Raw genomic sequence first — 21,391 nt, 5'->3', positions numbered from 1 at the left:
ACCTTATGGTATTTAGCTCTGAAAGGAGTATTGAGGGGCAGTAGGGTAGCCCAGGGATTTAAGTGTTCACACTTCACACTGAAGGCCTGGGTTCAATTCTACATACGGACACGATCTGGGAAGCCCCAACCATGACATTGTTGGAATATTGCTAAAGCAGCATACAACCCAACTCACTTGCTCACTTGAAGTCACACAGTCATCACATATTATACACATTCAGAATTCATAATGATCATTATTATTTTGTATTTCTCAGGTAACAAACAGAAGTCAGATATATAAGGACATCAACAGTAGGCCGCAATCTTTGAATTATTGCATTTTGAATAAAGCGACTGACTGAGTAGGTTGAGTCTAACTCTGCTTTCAACAGTCTGTAACTTTTATCACAACGTTTCAGCTTGATGTGGGTGCAAGGACAGGAATAATGCAGGTCTCAGACATGTACCAGTTTCCATGAAATCAATGAGCAATAGTGCTGGCAATCCAAGAATCACATTCAGGGTGAATCTGGGATGAGGACCACCATCATAGGATTCCTTACGGCTAAGGGAGAACTTTGCACAGTCTCTGAAACCAGATCAGGAACATTGCAGACCATCCATGAAGATCCGGTTTAGAATTGATCTTCAGTATTCCATGCTAATCGTAAGAGGCAACTTAAGGGATTGGGTGGTCAGGCTCGCTGACTTCGTTCATGCAAGTCATTGTATGTCAAATGTGTTGATCGATGCTCATGTTGTCAATCACTGGACAGTCTCGTCCAGATTTGATTATTTACAGACTGCCATCATATAAGTGGAATACTGCTGAGTGCGGCGTTAAACAACAAACAGACACAGCAGACAATCCAACATGACCATTGACATATTTAGCAATTTGCTCTCCATGACAGTTGTCAGGCGCAAATTTGTCATCGAAATTATGAAATATCATCGTCATTGCAAATTGAAAACACTATGATATCCCAGACAAACATACCGGTAATTAAAACAATGTTGCTTACCTGTGTGTGTTCTTCGATGTGCTTTTAAGTGAGAGCTCTTTGTGTACACCTTCATACAGCCCTCGAAGTCACATCGATGGACTCTGCGTTTCTTCTGACTGTCTGCGTAAGGATCAGTCTTACCAACCATTGTCACCGGGTAGGAACTCTTTGGCCCACCATTTTCTAAATATTTGAATTGCCTGAAAAGAAAATTGAAGTTTAAACACTGCTTTTGAAATTGGAGCTTATATATACCCGGCCTGCCAAAGCAAAGATCTAACAGTAATCAAAAACAAACGTGTATTCTATTTCTCTGTTTTGTTGATCAAGAGACATCAGTAGATTTTACACATAACAATTATTCGCTGGGTTTAGTACGAGTTGACAATGTATTCACTAAACGATGATTAAGCATCAACTGAATAGCATATTTTCGTTTTCTGAATACATTGTCGACTCGTAATCAACTTGGCGAATAGCTGTAAAGTGCCAACTCTTTTTTGGGGGCAGGCCTGAATAGTGAACAACTTACTAAATAAAACAGTAGCTCAGTCCCCTTAAGAACATTTGTTCAATTGCTATTCTGCTGCTGTCTTTGAAACAATACCATTTTTGTTGTGTTTTTATTGTTAATTGTCATTTTCCATTTCAGAAATACATCATATTTATAGATATTATGCTTGCAAAACAAAATATTGCCAGGTAAATTTAATGTCACATCCACTATTTGATGAGCATAAAATAGACATAAACAAATAAGAACATTCACACACAATGAACAAATGTAGAAACTTTCTTATCAACTGCCAGCCATCTAACTGGTATTCAGTGAATGGTGTCAAACCAAAGCTGCACACGTTTTTCACATATTACTTGCTGTCCTGTGACAAGGACGGATAAATCACTCATGTAATGTGTTATTTTCCTAACAAATGCCACAGCAAGACACAAATACTGCCTACCACACCTGCTTTCTTCTGTACTTGTTCACCTCATCGTTACTACACTGAACAAAATTACTTAGGGATTGGAATTGTTTTCTGTCTGTGCCTAAAGCTTTTGAGTCCACTCGCCCAAACTTTGCTCTCAGCATTATTTCCAGCAAATTTCACTGTTATCATATGGCATTTATGAGCTGATCTTACCAAACCGAACAGAATTTGACTAGACTCAGGCTTCGGACAAGTCGCTAGTCTCAGACTGTTTTTTTATTACTGAAGACTGAGCATACAATTCTAAAAAAATGTCTCCAAAAATAATTATGATTCCTTACTTTTTTTGTTCTGTATAGTTGTGTAGACACATACTATTTCTCAAATCGAAACGCTGAGAATTGTTATGACAAATCTAACTGTATTTTGAAGAGACTTCACATATTTTCATATTTACTGGAATCAGAGTAGGAAAAACAGTATTAAAGCAAAACGATTTTTTCATAATTTATCATTCAGCGTGAATCAAATATTTATCAAAAACTTTCTTTGATAGATCTGTGTAATTTCAAATTTAGCATATGCACACAGCACTGGCCACACATTAACTTATTGTGAAAAAAGGAACATTAATTCACAGTGAGAGCATATCCGTAAATTGATGTTCACTCTCTCAATGATATGTATCACAAGATCTTTTTTTAATGTCTGGTACATCGAGTGATTTCAAATAGCAATTTATATCATGTGTTTATTGTTATACACTTGCCATATAACCAGAGCGTGCATCCGAAGCATGCATCAGTGCGTTTTTATTGAACGTGTAAACATTATGTTGTACCAGCATCTTGTTTTGTTCAATTCATGAACTTCAATTCATACACTGGTGTTTCAAATTGCTTCTGAATTCAAAATTAACAATTATACAATGTATCGTGATTCGTATTGCAACAGGCCTAGTGTATCGTAAAATCCCTGTCTGACAGATGTGGTAAAAGTCAACTTTTCAGAGTTAAAACTACCTAAATATATACAAGCTTGGCTGGACTCTCTTTTCATTTCCTCTTGCACATCCACTAACTATACTGATCTGAAGAACGACAGATTTGTCACTTACTCGGATGCCTCTTTTATCCTCCTCAGAGACAGAAGAGCTGCTGAGCCGATTTTATTGACAGATTCGACAGAGACATTCGGGTGATCTTCATCTGCAAGACAATTTAATCCCAGTTACACAAAAGACTTGGTTCCATACACTGGAAATGCTTCGCAAACATCTTACAACCATTGTGTACCATATTCAACCTAATAAACACTCAGCTGTCATAAGCACTCTCCATTCAGAATACAGCAAAATGACCCTCTCACATCCAGGACAGACTGGCTTCAAGCCTGCATGCATCAGCTATGGCCCTTTATATTTCAACTGGTTTGCAGTTTTCTGTCAATCCACTAAAGTTTGGTGATCAAAATAAAATTTGGAACGCAATTAACATGATTTAAGGGTTTTTTTGTCTTTTACAAATATATTTTCATTATGACATGAACAAAAACAGACTGGGCAAGAAAAAGAAAAGAAACAAATTACGATTTCAAATCATAATTTTTTTCCACATTTGTGAAATTGAATATATTACACACAATAAAAGCCTAATAAATGCATCCAAACAGAGGCCCGAGAAATATAGCATGAGTGAGTGAGTGAATTGGGTTAACGCCATTTTTAACAGTATTCCAGTTATATCACGGCATGTCAGCTTAATGTGGTCTCAGACGTTTACCACTTCGGTGAAACCCACGAGCACCGGTATAGTGCTGACAAACCTAGAAACATAATCAGGGCGAACCGGGATTCGAACCCACAATCATAGGTTTCTGGCATGCCCAAGGGACGTAATCTGCACAGCTAATCGCGGGGCCTTAGACGACTGGGCCACCCGTGCCCCAAAATAAATCATTTAACATAATGACAGTATGATTAACTGAAGTGCACATTCACACTGTTCTGTATATTCCTCAAAAGTAAGCACTCCGAATTCTTTCCAAATCGTCATTAAAATATCACACAAGACTTCGCAGGCCCCGTTTGACAATGCTGTCAACTCTTTAGATACCCCCTTGCCACTTACCATGCGAAATATACAATAAAGAGGACATTCAAACCACACTGTCATTATATCTTTCCATACATCCTCGTATTTCCCCACACTGTATGTAATAAATGGTTATATACATGCACAAGGGACACACTTCCCTTCTATTTCAAATAATATAAGGGTCTTTTATCACATCTCTATCATAAATATCTTCAGAAGAACTAATGCACATTTGTCAACTACAAATATTCAAAGGGAATATTTCTAACAATAAATACAGTGTATATGTTCCATCTCGATCTTTTGTTCAGATCTTGGGATATTTGAAATGCAGGGTAGAGTCATGATCACTTAACCATGACAAGGAGTGGGGAAATCCTGGAGAACTGTTTGAAACCCACTGAACATCATTTTATCATATAAAAGTAGTTCCACATTTTGTATGCAGCCAATTTGAGCAGTCATTTATGCAGTCCCACGGCTGTATTAGTTCAACCACAATGACCCTTTTCATCTATAGGTACTTACTTTCAAACTCAATAATGCTATTGTTACTTTAATATGCCAAGACTGGATACAGATACATAAAATCTGTTAGAATCCGTAATGTTCTTGGTAAAACATATAACTTAAACTTGCATGTGACGTCTGACTTGTGTTAAGTTAAGGATAGTTATCTGACACTTTCAGGTATGTGACATATATCTCCCAGCCATCACAGTCAGGTATATGACATATATCTCTCAACCAACACGGTCAGGTATATGACATATATTTCCAAGCCATCACAGTCAGGTATATGACATATATCTCCCAGACATCACAGTTAGGCATATGAAATATATCTCCCAGCTATCACAGTAAGGTATATGACAAATATCTCCCAGCTAAAACAGTAAGGTATATGACAAATATCTCCCAGCCATCACAGTCAGGTATATGACATATATCTCCCAGACATCACAGTTAGGCATATGAAATATATCTCCCAGCTATCACAGTAAGGTATATGACAAATATCTCCCAGCCATCACAGTCAGGTATATGACATATATCATCCCAGCCATCACAGTCAGGTATATGACATATATCTCCCAGCCATCACAGTCAGGTATATGACATATATCATCCCAGTCGACACAGCCAGGTATATGATATATATCTCCCAGCCAACACAGCCAGGTATATGACATATATCATCCCAGTCGACACAGCCAGGTATTAGACATATATCATCCCAGTCGACACAGCCAGGTATATGACATATATCATGCTAGTCGACACAGCGAGGTATATGACATATATCATCCCAGTCGACACAGCCAGGTATATGACACATATCATCCCACCTGACACAGCCCTGTGTGTCATGCCTATATGAAGAGATGAAAAGGAAAGGTTTTCCTTAAATTTCACCACTTAACTTCTGTTTGAGTTTCGAATTGATAATAATTGCTAGTGCCCTGTCTACCAAATAAGATCATAACTTCCAACCGGTGACTGTACTAGGAAAACATTGTGACTATATCAAAAATAATTTCTAATTTATTAAAGTGAATTCTACGTAGTGATTTAAAAATCCAATGAAAATATATTAAATTGCTCAGTTTTACATATAAAACAATTTGCATTTACGACATAAATTTCATATTATCTTTGAAACTTTAATAACATAACTAATCTTTGCAACTAGTCAGTAATGATTCTCATGAGTGTATCTAGTTTAATGCCATTTTGAACAGTATTTCAGATATGTGACAATGTCAGATTATTATGACAAAGTTTTTGAAACTAGACGATATGCCACATAAACTTAAATAAAATGAAACAAAAGTACAATGTCTTGCCACAACAACCTGCCTTTCACAATTCCATAAAAATCAATCATCATTAAACAAAATATGAAAAAACATAATCAAGGGAAGTCAATTTATACCTCACAAAAATTTCAATTAAGGGAAAAGAAAAGTTTTTGTTTGTGTTTCAAAAATCAAATCAAAACAGTCTTGCCAGGAGGACAAGCAGGTGGAAGTGTTGTTTACACTGCCCAAAATAAAGATGTTTTGCTTGGACATGTTGAAAATCTTAGTCCCAATTCGAGTAAATATGTCAGGCAGTTGTTGTCAACTTATTTCAACAAGACCCTCCACTGTGAACATGCAGTCACATGCTGAACAAGCCTGAACCTAGTTCTAGATCCCTGGTCGTTCGTTCGTTCGTTCATTCGTTCGTTCGGTCGGTTGGTCAGTCATTTGTTTGTTTGTTCATTCATTCATGAGTGAGTGTAAGTGAGTGAGTGAGTGAGTGAGTGAGTGAGCATGTTGGATGAGGCTGCTATCATTGATATTATGCTAGATCATGGTGGCCTGTAAATAATCTAGGCCAGGTAATTAAAACCAGTGGTTGATAACATGAGCAACAACGAATACGCAGGAGTATGAAAAGATACAATCATGAAGAGCACACATGTCAACCACCTACTCCCTATCATTGATCACATACATCTGATATAATATCTTTATTCAATGAGGCATCATATAATCCAGGTATGGAAACATGATCCTCCACACTTTCTGTACTGGCCATACCCCAATAACTCCCAGACCAATCTGTATGTAATCCTTAAAAGTGCCTCCTTTCAAGACCAAAAATGTCCTTGACAATCTGTATTTTCCTGTATATAATGCAGATCATTTATACAAAACAGTGTGGACAAGCTAGAATGGGTATATCACCGCCTAGTAACTTTTATAAAATAAATCTGTTTCATCAACGTTGGACTAGGTTTGTTCACTACCGCATGATCTCGGGAACACATTTGACTCCTCCTCGTCCAAGTTTTGCATAAGCGCCCCCTTTGTGACTTTCAAAGCAGCCAGGGCACTTATTACAGCAATTACAGCAATTATAGTAATTATTCTTTGTGGGGAAATCCAACCAGGCATTAGCCATGAAGGATGCTTTAGCCACTAGGCTACCCACCTGCCCTCTAGACTTAGGGAGTTAGTTTTTCAGTCTATTTCTCAGTCAATAACAAAGTTATTTCACCCATAGTGACTCTTATCTGGTTGAAATGGCATTTGAAATGTACAGACAGGTGTAATAACTGTGAAGGACTACCACAGACTCTTCCAACATACCAGCTACCCAGTTGTATAGTGAGTGAGTGAGTACTACAACTACAACACCATACTGCTGTATACACCACTACAAGTGAGTGAGTGAGTGAGTGTGGTTTTACGCCGCTTTTAGCAATATTCCAACAATATCACGGTGGGGGACACCAGAAATGGGCTTCACACATTGTACCCATGTCGGGAATCGAACCCGGGTTTTCGGCGTGACGAGCGAACGCTTTAACCACTAAGCTACCCGACCGCCCACCCAGTTGTATAAGGGGTACCAAGGTGGACAATATCTATTTCAAGTTCTAGCTTCCCTAAACATGCTAAAAGGAGGTAATATGGTAACCATCAACGTTAACTGCTTCTTTAGCAGAAAACCAGCAATCAGCATCTGCTTATCCAGTCACCAAATTAACATTTCAAAACTACTCCTAAAATGTTAAAAAAACCAACCAATCTATGTCATGAAAAGGCATCACCGATATGGAATAATTCTGGGATGGGACATAGCAGTAATTTTAAGTTCCTCATCACCAAACAGTGTGAAGGGCTTGTTGGCATCAATAGCGACGGGACGGGGTGAATGGAGTAGGTGTGGCCCAGCAAGGAAGTTAACAAGCTCGGGCCGTAAACACTAGCCACTCCTATAACCTGCATCACGGTCAAGTTCCCCACTGTTCTACTGCCTCGTTTCCAATATCAATTTTCAACAACCACACACGGGACAGTTTTAAGGAAAAAACTACCAGGATTCTGCCTTCTTTTTGATTTTTGAACGAAAACTTGTTATCAACTGTTCATTAAACATGAGTAGATGACGAGTGTCTACCCTAATGTGTTAAAGTGTTACTGTTATGCAGTAATAGCAAACGATTCTTAACTTCACACAAAGTCTCACTAATCTCACAACAAAAATGTCCTTCAAGAAATCAGAAACTGTACGTTTGTAATCAGAAGATACCTGTTAACATACAAAATTTCACAGGACGTTTGGTGATTTTCAATCCACTTTGTTAAGTATTGTTAACAATCATGAATAAATTATAACTATTAATAACTAAATATGTCTAGTTGTCACATATATATCCACTTTCTTACCTACAGCGAGCTCCTATACAGATATATATCTCTACTTTGTCAGCTACAGTTACTTTTTATACAGACATATCCACTTTTAAGACCTACAGCCAGTTGCCATAACGACATATATACACTCTTTGAAAACACTGCAAGTTCCCATACAGAATTATATCCACTTCTAGAACAACTATTTGCTATAGAGATATATCCATTTTATGACCTACAATGATTTGCTACACAGAGATATATATATATACTTTATGACCTACAACTATTTGTTATAGAGACTTATCCACTTTATGACCTACAACGATTTGCTATACAGAGATATATCCACTTTATGACCTACAACGATTTGCTATACAGAGATATATCCACTTTATGACCTACAACGATTTGCTATACAGAGATATATCCACTTTATGACCAGTGATTTGCTATACAGAGATATATCCACTTTATGACCTATTCCCACAGATATACACAGTCCCACAGCTAGTTGGTTATCAGATACATGGCGTCATTATAACCTAACGCCACATTACACAGACCTACAGTTAGTTCATATACAGATAATTAACATCGACCTTAGTGTCACAGATGAACAGATAACCCACCTTTTCTTCCAACACGTAAATCCAGGCCTTGATGAACATGCATATCTGCCACAAACTCTGGAAGGCCCAGCGTTCTCTTGACAGACAGGTCGACAGGTTCGGTTTGTGGCTGCAAGAAAATAACTAAAGTTAGTTCATGCACAAGTAACAAACGTCCCAACTTCAGTCACAGACACAACACTCAGGAGAGACGAGGTCGTCTCAGAAATAATCATCATATTTATATACCATGTATGCTCACATCAGCTAGCCATGCCGGAGCACAACCCTCCAGTGAGCTTTATATTTACATGATATATTGTAGAAAGTAAGTTGGGATTGTGATAGTCACACCACAGGGGACAATGTCAACTCACATCGGCCATGGACAGTGTCTGGCGGCAAGCACACCGAGGTATCACCATGTCGGTGTGGGCAGCATATACATGAAATATTGTATTGAGTAAGTCACTCCAGGACGAGTTAGTCATTTGACAGGAAAGTGACGACAGCACAAGTGGAGCGTGATACACTTCACGGGTCGGTGGCCAGCGAGCAGCCTGCAGACTTACAGCTCCTGCTGTGCTGTGAATATGGGTTTTTTCTGCTTGAGTTTTCATAAAACTTCATAAAACTAGCACTATCAAACTCTGAGTCCTGCTGACAACCCATTACTGTGATGCAATTCCTATTCCAAGGGAATTTAAGTTAATATTTCAGTTATTTTTTATTATCCTATTTAATACCACAAATTAGACATCTAGGGCAAGGTTAAGATTTTGTCCATCCTGTTCATCCATACTATATGAGTGATATTTTATTACATAATCACCATATAATACTTAAGCTATTACAGTAAAAGTAACACTCTACCACATTTCTAGCACGTCCTTTCACACTTTACCTTTATCAAATATCAAACCAGTTCAAACATAATTCATTAATTATATATCAAAAATATTCAGTTGCAGTATAACCATTTTGAAAAAAAAAAATCACCAAAACCTACTTTTGTCTGTTGTTCCCAGTATAACCAGGCAAAATCGGCGGCTGTTGCATTAGACATGTGCATCCTCACACTTCCCTCTCGCCCTGTGAATAGGCGGTGGAAAGGTAGCCACACCTTATACATACACTACAACGGTGCAAGCGTGGATGGTATCCAAATTTACAAGGGGAGAGGCTTGGCTGCTATTAAGCGAAAACCTCGGCAAACTTCCACACACTTTTCAGAGAGCCCGACCAATCAAGCAGTCCGAAAATGGGTATCGTTGCAAAGACAAATTTCAAGCGTCTAATCAGAGGACGGGTGGTGTTGTCCCAGCCATCATGTCAACAGAGCGCGCCCCAACTGAAGGAAGTGAGCGTACAGGATGCTTGACTCGATGAAATTGTAAAAAGTTTCCCAGGATGTTATCGTCTATGACCGTTAAACATCAGACAGGGAATTGGTGAAGGTGTCAAATTGTTGTCAAACGCTTATCAAACACCAGAGAGGGCTGGTTTGACTTCTTGCGACCTGTCAGTCCAATCATGCATGACTCGGAGATCGAGACATGCAGGGGTAATATAGCTGATCTTTGTAAATATTGTAACAGGTATAGGCCCTGGTTGTCCATTACGCAGCGGTGAGGGAGTGAGGGAGATGGTTTAATGCTAAATTAGCAATATAATACCCACAGCTGGGGGTACAAGGAAGTGGTTTTCCACTGTGTAACCACACAGAAGTTGAAGCTGGTTCTATCTGTCCCACAACCCTCAAATCTAACTGAACAACTATGAGTGGCGAGTACCTAAATATACTACAGCTTGGAAGTTCATAAAAAGGATGGACAACTATTTTACTGAGGTGCTGAAACAAATTTTCATAACATTTAGTCCCAGACACAAAGTCATCTTATTTTAAAATATATACCTACACGTTAAATGTAGCATCCAAATAGAACCCAGAACAATGCTTAATTTCAGGTTTGCTAAATGTTTCTAGACTTGAGTTGGATTCATTTTTTAATTCATTTTCTAGGGACTGGGAGAAAGACTAGTATTTTGGCATCACAAGGGCATGACTAAACTCATTCACCCTAAGTCCTTTTGATGAATAGGAGCAACCAAGAGTCTAACCTTTATTTTTATCAATTCAAACAGGACAATCGCCTTTTCGCAGATTGCAGCCAATTAATAACTTTAAAAAATCAAGTATTCCTTAACAATTAACAAAAAAAATGAATTAACATGATTATTTAATCATGAGAATAAATTAATAATTAGATTATCTTGATGTTTGAACAAGAAAGGGGGTATTTATGTGCTATTTAGTTTTCATTTCTTCTATCAAACAATTATCAAATTTGTCTTGCTTGCACACATTTTTTAAAATGAATCTTAGAAATGTGTGCAAGACGCAGCCAAATTACAAACTGAGATGAGGTTGGTGGGAGGTGTAACAGGTGGGTGGGTGTGGTTGATAAACTAGTGATTTATTTCCACCGGCCTAATGTTTCCGCAATGCTATCCCATGGAGGACTGTCACTGCAGGCAACATGACATGTACAATGAATGAAACTGAAAACTCCCAGGCTATTTCCTCAACCTGAAACTACGAACCAACCACTTAACTTGTGTAGTCCTGATTCCTGAGAATAACATTAAAACAACAAGAATAGGATTAATGATATATTTAGTTGTGAAACTGATTTTATTTTTACAATAGCTAAAATTAAGATGACGGAAATAATAGTGGTAGTTAACAAGTTACAGTTTCCTTTAGTGTGTGTGAGTGAGTGAGTGAGTGAGTGAGTGAGTGAGTGAGTGCGTGTGTGCGTGCATGCGTGTGTGTTTGTGTTTGTGTACCTGTGTGTGTATGTCCATGTGCATCTGTCTGTCTGTCTTTCAAGTATACATATAGCGAGCCTGTATTTTGTTTTCTTTGATAATCTTGTCTGGAACAGACAATACAGTCAGTGATATTACATGTAATGACCCACACCGTCAGGGTAAGATGACACACAATTCACCTTTCACCGAGCCTGACAATCTGATCTATTCGCTCAGCTCTTACAACCAGCACAGGTTGCTCGGGACCTACTTCAACCAGATCCCCCAGGGCACGAACTGACTCACTAGACCTAGGCATCAGGCCGCAGACAGAGTCGTCTCACTCAGAATAGCTTAGCTGTGTGCACAAGATCTAAACCTGGTTTATATTTGAGGCAGTTTATTGGGATATATATGGTATGAGAATTTTGTAACGTTTTCATAGATGTCAAACGTGGCCTACCAGTACATTAATGCCATATGTGATAACCCACTAATCTTAGGGAACGGATGAGCTTGAAGATGTGGTCTTATGTTATATATCCAACATTTACTTGATTGATAGGTATATTACAGCCTAGACCTGATAATTTTGCAAAACTCCTGACAAGGAATTCTATTAAAGCCATTTTCCACCCAACGGTTAAAAAACACCATCTTAATGAAATCAACATGGCCTTTATATTCTGGTATATATAAGATGCTAATGCCTTGTTTCTGAGTCATATATTACTATGCAGGCGCTGACATATCACATATTCTCTAACCCACCAGTGTTTAAAGAAATCCTCACTCAAACATTTCTCATCGAGGTGTGGTCATTTTTATACAAAAACATCTCAGTGAAATGTTTGAACTGGGCAGTAGTCTTTGGAACTCCTCTGTGACAAAAAACAAATACAGGAAAGTGTGACGACCGAGTCCAGCTCCTTCCCCTGGAGATAAACACTGCATATGTGAAGTAGCCGCAGGCAGCAAGGCCTCTTGTCGTTCGTCAGCCCGTGTCGTTGTTGGCACAGCGCTGTTGACGCCGTGGCGACCACAGTTAGCGGTGGACGACACACTGACACATCGCCTACTGGGAAATGTAAGTACTAGGATCAAACACTTGAGACGAATGTCAGGGCGAAACCGACTCCCGGAGGAAATGTGTTACCGTAAACTACACAAAAACCTTGATCAATATTACAAACTGTACTTGTAACATATCAAGCTTACAACAGCAACTCATTTCACGGGGGTAAACTTGATCAAAGACGCAGAACATGATAAATAACACGGAAAATAAAAGGCAAACATTTTATGACAAAATCGTTGATGATGTCATTTTTTCATTATTGGAATGAGGCTGGTATTTGATGAACTGGTTCCTCGACTAATTGGAGACAACTGACAACGAGCCCTCTCATCACGTCCTCGTTAGGGTTCCCAGCATCATCAGGTGACACATCAAATGATGTGAAGTCCCCGAACGGCCAAGCCTCCAGGACTAGCCACAGCCAGCAAGTATGTGAAGGACGCTTGCAATTGTTACAGTCTGATTGCACATGAAAAACCCATTTTCTGGTCAACAGTTGTGACAAGTGGATATTTTTTTCTCTCTCAAAAATGAAAATGATTCTACTTACGATGCATGGGGACTAATATGCAAAGTTTCTTTTATATCTAGCATTTCACGATTATTGAGGATTAAAAAATTACCATTAACTAATAGTTCTGATAATATATCGGTTTATTTGTTTCAGTTGATGTTGGGAATCTAATATGTCAAAGTTTTCATCATTTCACAAGGTCTTTGACTTGCTCAACCCGCTCCATTGTCTACCTCATCTCTGATGCAACCCTACTCTCAAACAGATCTACTTATTTCACCTATATTTTGCCAGCTTGAGTCACATTTATTGATTTCAAGTCAGTTTTTTCACAAGCATGTGCTTGAATGAGCTGCACACTATACATGCATCTGAATATCAGCTGTCTCCTGACTACACATAGTCACACAACTAGAAACCTAATCAATCAGTGGTTGACAACTTGCTATTAAATCAGTGTATGATGCAATAGGTTTAACTCCAGCACTATGTCATGTCTTCATGGTTCTGAGCCTGGAGCAAGAAACCCATGTTGATCCACTGCACATGGAGTGAGTGAGAATGGTTTTACGACACTTTTAGCAATAGTCAAGCAATATCACTCCGGGGGACACCAGAAATGGGCTTCACACATAATACCCATGTGGGGAATGGTGTTTGTTTGTTGATTAACTTCACACTCTGCAATATTCCTGCTGTAAATATTCCACTCTGGACCAAACAATCCAGTGATTAATATTATGCGCATTAAGATCAATGCTGTGGCTGTATGATGTCACCCCATCAAGCAAGCCTCGGAGCCAGCCAACCAATCCTGGCCACCATCTACGACCAGCAAAGGTTGCTGGAGCACCAACAGGTTTAGTGTGAGTGAGAATTGTTTTACTCTTTCTCTTAGCAATATGACAGAAATATGAGAGACTAAGAAGAAGAAGGGAGATACTATTAGTGTATCAAGGGGCGGTGGGCTGCTCTAGTGGTTAAAGAGTTCGCATGTCACACCGAATACCCGGGTTGGATTCCCCACATGGGTACAATGTGTGGAGCCCATTTCTGGTGTTCCCCATGGTGATAATACAGCTAGAAGAGTGCGCAAAAATGTACTCACTCACTCGGTGTCTGAACTTAGTTGTGGATAGTTGACTGTGAAGAAGACTTCTGTTGAAAATCTTAAGATTTTTAGTGTTCAATGACAGAATTCCTGTACTTCTGGCAATGATTTAAGAGAGGTATTGTATTCGTAGGTATTATGAGGGACTAACAAGAATAGGCCACTAAGATCTGAAGGTGGGGAATAACAGGGACCGAGTGAGTGAGTTAAGTTTAAAGTCGCTTTAAACAGTATTTCAATTATACCATGAAGTGTCAGCTCGATATTTTGGGTTGGTTGGTTTGTTGTTTAACGCTGCACTCAGCTATATTCCAGCTACATGATGGCGGTCTGTAAATAATCGAGTCTGAACCAGACAATCCAGTGGTTGATATCACAAGCATCAATCCACGCAATTGGGATCGCTGACATGCATCAACCAAGTCAGCGAGCCTGACCACCCGATCTTGTTAGTCGCCTCTTACGACAAGCATAGTCGCCTTTCACGACAAGCATGGGTTGCTGAAGACCTATCCTCCCCCGGATCTGCACAGGTGCTCGATATGGAAGCAAGCCCAAAGTGATGCTCATCTTTTACCACCATTGTGAAATCCATGAGCATGGGTGCAGACAAACCTAGAAACATAATCAGGGTGAACCGGGATTCAAGCTTACGATGAAGATTTTTGGCACGCCTGAGATATACAACTCTGGATAGCAACTTGCAGCACCTTAGACAATTGTGCCACTTGTAACCCGACCAACAGAGGACTAAGGCAACAAGTAAAGAGGTTGCATTCATGTAATTGGGTCAGGGGTGTTCGGTGTGATGAGAGAAAGCCTTAACGGGAGGCTACTCCATTGCACACCTGGGTATGATGCTACATTAAACAACAAAGTAACAGCTGGAGTGAGTGAGTGAGTGAGTTGGGTTTAACGCCGCTTTTTGCATTATTCCAGTTATATCACGGCGGGCCAGCTGAATGTGGGAGGAAAGCCCGAAGTGATGCAGGTCTCAGACGTCTACCACTGCGGTGAAACCCACGAGCACGGGTATTGTGCTGACGAACCTAGAAACATAATCGGGGCGAACCAGGATTCGAACCCACAACCATAGGTTTCTGGCATGCCCAAGGGACGCAACTCTGCACAGCGAATCGCGACGCCTTGGACGACTGGGCCACCCGTGCCCCGAGTGTGCACCGTGCCCCATGCCTCGTGCCCCGTGCCTCGTGCCCCCAGCAACAGCTGGACCCCCTGACATAACCAGGTCACTGACATATTTGTCTGTCCTGGATTTTCCCAGTGAAGATTTCTAGGCTACAATCACACATTAAAAAAGCCACAGCTGGGACTCTATGGTCACTGACATATTTGTCTGTCCTAGATTTTCCCAGTGAAAGATTTCTGGGGTATGATGACACATTAACACAACCAGGTCACAGACAAATGTATACCCTCAGTTTTCTCCAAGGATAGTTTTAGGATAACGCATTCAAATATGTCCAGCCATGATTTTCCCAGGAATGACCTTGGGGCCTTGGGGACACTATAACATCAGGTCACCAGTGAAAATTGATTTTCCAAGATGGTTGCTCATTGTTGAGCCAGTCTCACTGACCAATAACAACTGGTGACACTTTTCCCCCATTTCTGTTGCATGTTATGACAAGTATGAATGAGGTGCTGCAGTCTACTCACAATCTACAAATAAAGTTTTGGGTATAAGGCTGAATGCTCTCTTTTCATGCCTGACTTAATGTCAGGCAAGGTCAATCTTGTTCCAAAAGTTACAAAAAATAATAAATGTTTTGCTTGATTTATAATCAGTTTCTTAAACCAACTTCAAATCAACCCTTGAGTAACAAATCTAATCTTTTTCTATATTTTACCCGATAGGATGAGATGGCAATATAGTTGTTAACCTTCCAGCGCCAACAGGCAGCTTGGGTTGTATACTCCCCAGGGAGCTGAGAATGATTGTTGAGGGCACACTGATCCTGTAACCGTGGTAGAAGCTCTTTGTGCATGCCCCTTTGTGGGTGGAAATATGTGCAATAAGAATGGCCTATAATTATCATCATCATCGTCGTTGTTGTCGTCATCGTTGTTGTTATCATCATCAAACTGACCAAGAAATAATCAGGCTTAATAAAAATGCATTTGGAAATCATCTCATTTTCATTGTCTGTTAGTTTCACCACACAACATGGAAGCACAATAGCTCAATAGTCCTGACAGACACCGTCTAGTCCTGAAATAAACTACAATCTGTATAAAAGTGACCTAAAGTACCAACCTTTCCATCTTTATTTCTCTTCACTGGACCATTAGTAACCGGGATATGGACGTGATCCATTTCATCGTCCATTTCATCATCATCTTCCTCATCATCCTCATCGATCGGCTCCTGTTTTATCACTACATCATCAGCACCATTTGAATTTGAGCAGTTAAAAGCCACCTCGTAGTCCCCATTCACTGCTTCCGTCTTGATGCGTTTCTTCAACGCAAACATCTGGCCCACAGTTCCACTATTGGAGTGATTCGGACTGCGGTTTGCAAACGCAGATTTGATCTGACTTAGCTTAATAAGGTTGTATCTTGCATCATTTTGATGAGATGGTCGATGTAAACTTTTGTTTAAGTTGACTGTGTTAATACTGGAATCGGCCTCGATGGGCGTGGGGGCATACACTCCCTCAGGAATACTGTCTATTGGGTAGGCGGGGTCCTCCAACCCCGGGGATAGGGACTGGGGGGTGCTGGTGCCACTGGAACCATCCATGTCGCAGTGAATGTCGGGGTGATTGTCTGGATGGGTGTGGGCGGTGGGACGGCTGTCTTCCGTCATTGTATCAAGGGAATGCTGAAAATGAGGAAAAAAACAATCAATAACTTGGTTTAAAAAGGGTCAAACTGACAGATCACTTGACTCTGATAGTTGCTATCAGTAAATGTGTAAACAGTTTGATGCATCACAAGGAAGCAAGTAGGTTATGCTTTATACTACTTTCAGCAGTATTCCAGCCATATCACACCAGATATGGGCTACACACATTGTACTCATGCCGGAAACAAACCCAGATCTTTGGCATCCACTGACGGTGATTCTGGTGAGAAAACGGGCCCCCAGCAACCTATACTTGTCATAAAGGAGATCGGATGGTCATACTCTGAGACATGGCTGATTGCATGTCATCGTTTCCCAACTACACGGATTGACATTCATGATATCAATCGCTGGATTGTCTGGTCAGGACTTAATTATTTACAGACCACCGTCATATAGCTGGAATATTGTTGATTGCTGTGTTAACCATCAAACAGACACATCTGGTTATTGTCCCTTGCAGTAGAATCTATAAATCTACAGTATGGACAGTCGATTTGAATAGGCAGGAATCAGTAGACAATAAAACTGACTACACACATAACTCGGGGGTGGGTGGGGTGGTTCCCCTTGTGTGTGTGTGTCGGGGGGGGGGGGAGTTGCAAGGAGAAGAGGTTGGGGAGGTCAGTGCTTACTGTGAGTAGGTTGTTGAGTTCTATCTGGGTGGGGGTGGGGTGGTGGTGTTTCTAAACTGATTTATCTCTTTATGAGCGGTCATATACAAGGACACTTATCTCTGCCACATATATACAGCACACTTGAAACAATTTATCCTGAAATCATTTCTCAGCCATTTCAACAATAAAACAATTATATAATATGCTTAACAGTGTACTTATACAAGGTCCTCTTTCTACAAGACTGACACACTGTCTCTTGGCATCATTTTCAGTATGTCTTAGTCCTTTATATGGACATTCTTTGCTGAGCGTACATGACCAAACATATTTTACTAGGCTCAGGCTTTTGACTAGCGTCTAGCCACTTAGTACATATGATATATCAAGGTTTTAAATAATTGACATATTTCTCATTAACAGCCTAAGAAAAATCCAAGTATTCAAGCACATGAATTCATACTATGTCAAGTTGGATGTCATATCAAGTTCATTTCTTATTCTCTGGCCTTCTGTAAACACAATTATGTCGCAGAAAATAGAGTTTATAATAAATTTATTGTAATATTTTACTAGTATCATAAACTACCACACCATATTAAAATGACTTTTTTGGAAAGTCGTCTGTTACATATATTACAGAAAGCTTTATGTTTTATCATTTTTCATTTTGAACATCTGCCACCAATAATAATTCCAAAATCAATTGCAAAAATAATTCATCAAACTGACACACAAAAAACAACATTATTTTAAGGCCAACAAACACTATAGAAACATGAATATACTTTTGAACTGTCATACGTTTTCATTTTTATTACAAAATATTTTTAGTTCATAATATTAAAGTTTAAGGTAAGTGTAAATAGATACATAAGTCTAAAATAGCTGTTTCGTACTTGATAAAAATAAATAACCTAACGAGACACACCCATTTCTCTCATTAATAAATCAAATGTGATAAAGCTGTGCTTCATCCACACCCACTCAGTATAATTTACAAAAAGAATATATAAAAATAATGAAATTATTTTATTTGTTGAAGAAATATTATGATAAATGCTTCATAGAATGTATGTATCCACTCCAACGTTCTCGAGAGGTTGACAATAATGGACAGTGTTTACATGCAGTTGGCCCTCAAACATGGGGACCCTCAGCTTTTCAAAATCTTTACCAACTAGACAGTACATGCGTTCTAATTGACAACCGTTAACTTTACAGAGGTGGTAGCGAACGTAACATCTGTTCAAATAGGCACTGAATACATAAAATCTTGCCATAACAAACGATATAAGGCCACTCCCTTGCCAAGATTTTTCATCAAGGAAACTTAAACAGTGCTACCATATTCCAAAGAAAAGCTATGTTTGGCAATATACTCACAAAAAGCATCTCTGAATAATCTCCTTCCACTAGGTATTCCAGTACAGCTTTTACACACAAATCCAAGTTTTAGTATTCAGAAAGGCTAGTGAAGACAGTGAGGCCCAGTTACGAACTGAGGTAGAGCTATACTAGTGGGACGTGCCTGCCTGTGGCTGTATGTTGTCCTCAATAGCTTAGGGGGGTGAACCAGTGAGTCAGGCTACAGTGCTGGCATGCTTGCTTGGAGAGGGGAATTGTGGGAGTGGTTGGGAGCGGCACGGAAGGCGATCATATTCACATTACATCAGAGTCGTGCCTGATGAAGTAGGGCAGATGATTGGTCGATAGCTGTGTTTACATCTGAGTGGGTGAGGCCCTCTATAGCAGGAAAACATGGCCACACAGTGCTGTGTTGTATTCGGTGCAGTCTACGCCTACTCCTCGTTATTACGCTACAAGGGGATGTTTACTTCAAATCCTTATGTCAGTGTGTTAACTGAGCCTATTAAAAATTGTTGTGCTTAAAACGAGGTAATAATGGGTTTTCCTGCCTTGCCCTTAATAGCCTAGAGTTAATATTTGACTTTAATCCATTTTAAAAGGTTAAAGAGATGGAGATTCATTACTAGACTTGAAAATAGGCTTAAAACATAAATAAATGTACAATATTCAAATTATATATGAACAAGACAGCATAATAAGGATTTAAAAATTTCAATTGTTCATAACATAAAATTTCCAAAACTATAACAGAAATATGATATCAGTGAGAGAAATGAATACTTGTGGTTGATAATGACATGAAACAACCATGGAATTATTGAGGATGTGATCATTGATCTATATTAAATGTAAGGCAAGGTTATAATTCAAAGATACACATAACGATTATATCCACTCTATCAGTGTTATCTCACTGATAAAACCCAAGGGGATATTGTGAACTCTGATGAGCGTAAACAGCTTGGGGGTGGGTTTGGGGTGGGGCTTGATGTGTGGGGGTGATGGATCTCTAAACAGGGTATGACCTGAGGGTAAAAGGAACTTATTCAGTTATTGCAGGCCTCATTGTCTAGCGTATGTTGTATGAACAGTAGAAAACCCTGTTCAGGAAGTTATGGTGGGGTTACGGGGAGTCCATCTTCCCGAGGCAAGAGAGTTAACTGACTTTATAAGTCCAGTTTCCACCCTTGCCGAACTAGGCTGGAATTCCTGGGCTCGATCATAGCGCCACCAGTGGCTATTACGAGTTATGTCCTTTCTATGCCTCTCCTATTGACCAATCAGATTCAACCTTGCATTTGCTTCAAACAAAACGGTGGCGCCCAGTCAAGACGGTCTGATCGATAATGAAGATCTATATTGTGATAAAACGAGTCTTACAATGCGAAGTGCATCAAATCACGTGAGCACCTTGATTAAAAACATGAAAAGATTTAGAAAATATCTGTTGACAACGAGTTAGCGGTGCACATGCTTTGCAAATCCTGCAGTCGACCGAAATCTGCATGACACTTTACGAACCTGATTTCAAATTTTGGTGCGCGATTTTGATTGGACTATGCATAGACTCGTTAGTCCAGCCAAAATGTTACTCCATAATACCAGCCTAGTTCGGCAAGGGTGGAAACTGGACTTTTATAGTCAGTTAACTGACTTGCCTCGGGAAGATGCAGTGTCATAAAAGGGGAAGATTTAGCTCTAGTAAGGAGGTTGTAAAAGGTATTGTGGGAGGAGGGGACAAATCCAAACTGACTCTCCCAACCTAGGGCATTGAACAGATGATCTGCCAGGTGGTGGGGTGACGGTAGATCTGGGGGTGAAGACTGTGATAGGACTGGGGTGGGGTAACGGTAGGACGAGGGTGAGGTAATACAGGGGCAGGGATGATGGTAGATCAGGGGGGTTAGGACAATTGTAGTTCAGGGGTGGGATAAAGACAAATCAGGAAGATGGAGGTGGTGGTAGGTCAGGGGTGGGGTAATGGTAGGTTAGGAGGGTGTTGATGGTAGGGCAGGTCCCTGAGGGAGGGGGTGTCCATGATGGCAGATCAGGAAGGTGGGTGTGATGGGAGGTGGGGGTAGAGGTATCTCCAAAGGAGATATTGAACCCTGGGCAATCTGAACTCTGTGACAGGTTGAGGAAGGGGTGGGTAAGGGATGTTAATTAGAAGATGCCCCTCAGGCACAGACTGTCA

The 21,391-nt window shown here is 39.9% G+C and overlaps 1 protein-coding gene across 2 annotated transcripts in view; it reads right to left on the bottom strand.

Moving 5' to 3' along the window:
* LOC139450480 (Krueppel-like factor luna) overlaps window positions 1–21,391 on the bottom strand; it is a 63,061-nt gene that overhangs the window by 10,075 nt on the left and 31,595 nt on the right. The window contains exons 1-5 of one of the 2 annotated variants that reach the window (XM_071232191.1): window positions 19,213–19,476; window positions 16,616–17,185; window positions 8,842–8,950; window positions 3,041–3,131; window positions 1,010–1,191 (exon numbers count right to left, since the gene is read on the bottom strand). In XM_071232191.1, the coding sequence (XP_071088292.1) occupies window positions 1,010–1,191; window positions 3,041–3,131; window positions 8,842–8,950; window positions 16,616–17,185; window positions 19,213–19,221 (961 nt within the window). In that variant the 5' untranslated portion in view covers window positions 19,222–19,476. Of the gene's footprint in view, window positions 1–1,009; window positions 1,192–3,040; window positions 3,132–8,841; window positions 8,951–16,615; window positions 17,186–19,212; window positions 19,477–21,391 lie in introns of those variants that run through there. The other variant, XM_071232190.1, reaches the window with a different exon arrangement.

The sequence above is a fragment of the Haliotis cracherodii genome, unplaced genomic scaffold, assembly GCF_022045235.1.
Source record: "Haliotis cracherodii isolate W230 unplaced genomic scaffold, xgHalCrac1.p SCAF_8, whole genome shotgun sequence".
Lineage (NCBI taxonomy): Eukaryota > Metazoa > Mollusca > Gastropoda > Lepetellida > Haliotidae > Haliotis > Haliotis cracherodii.
The sequence above is the reverse complement of the archived record's forward strand: the minus strand, read 5'-3'. Positions and strand labels throughout refer to the sequence as shown.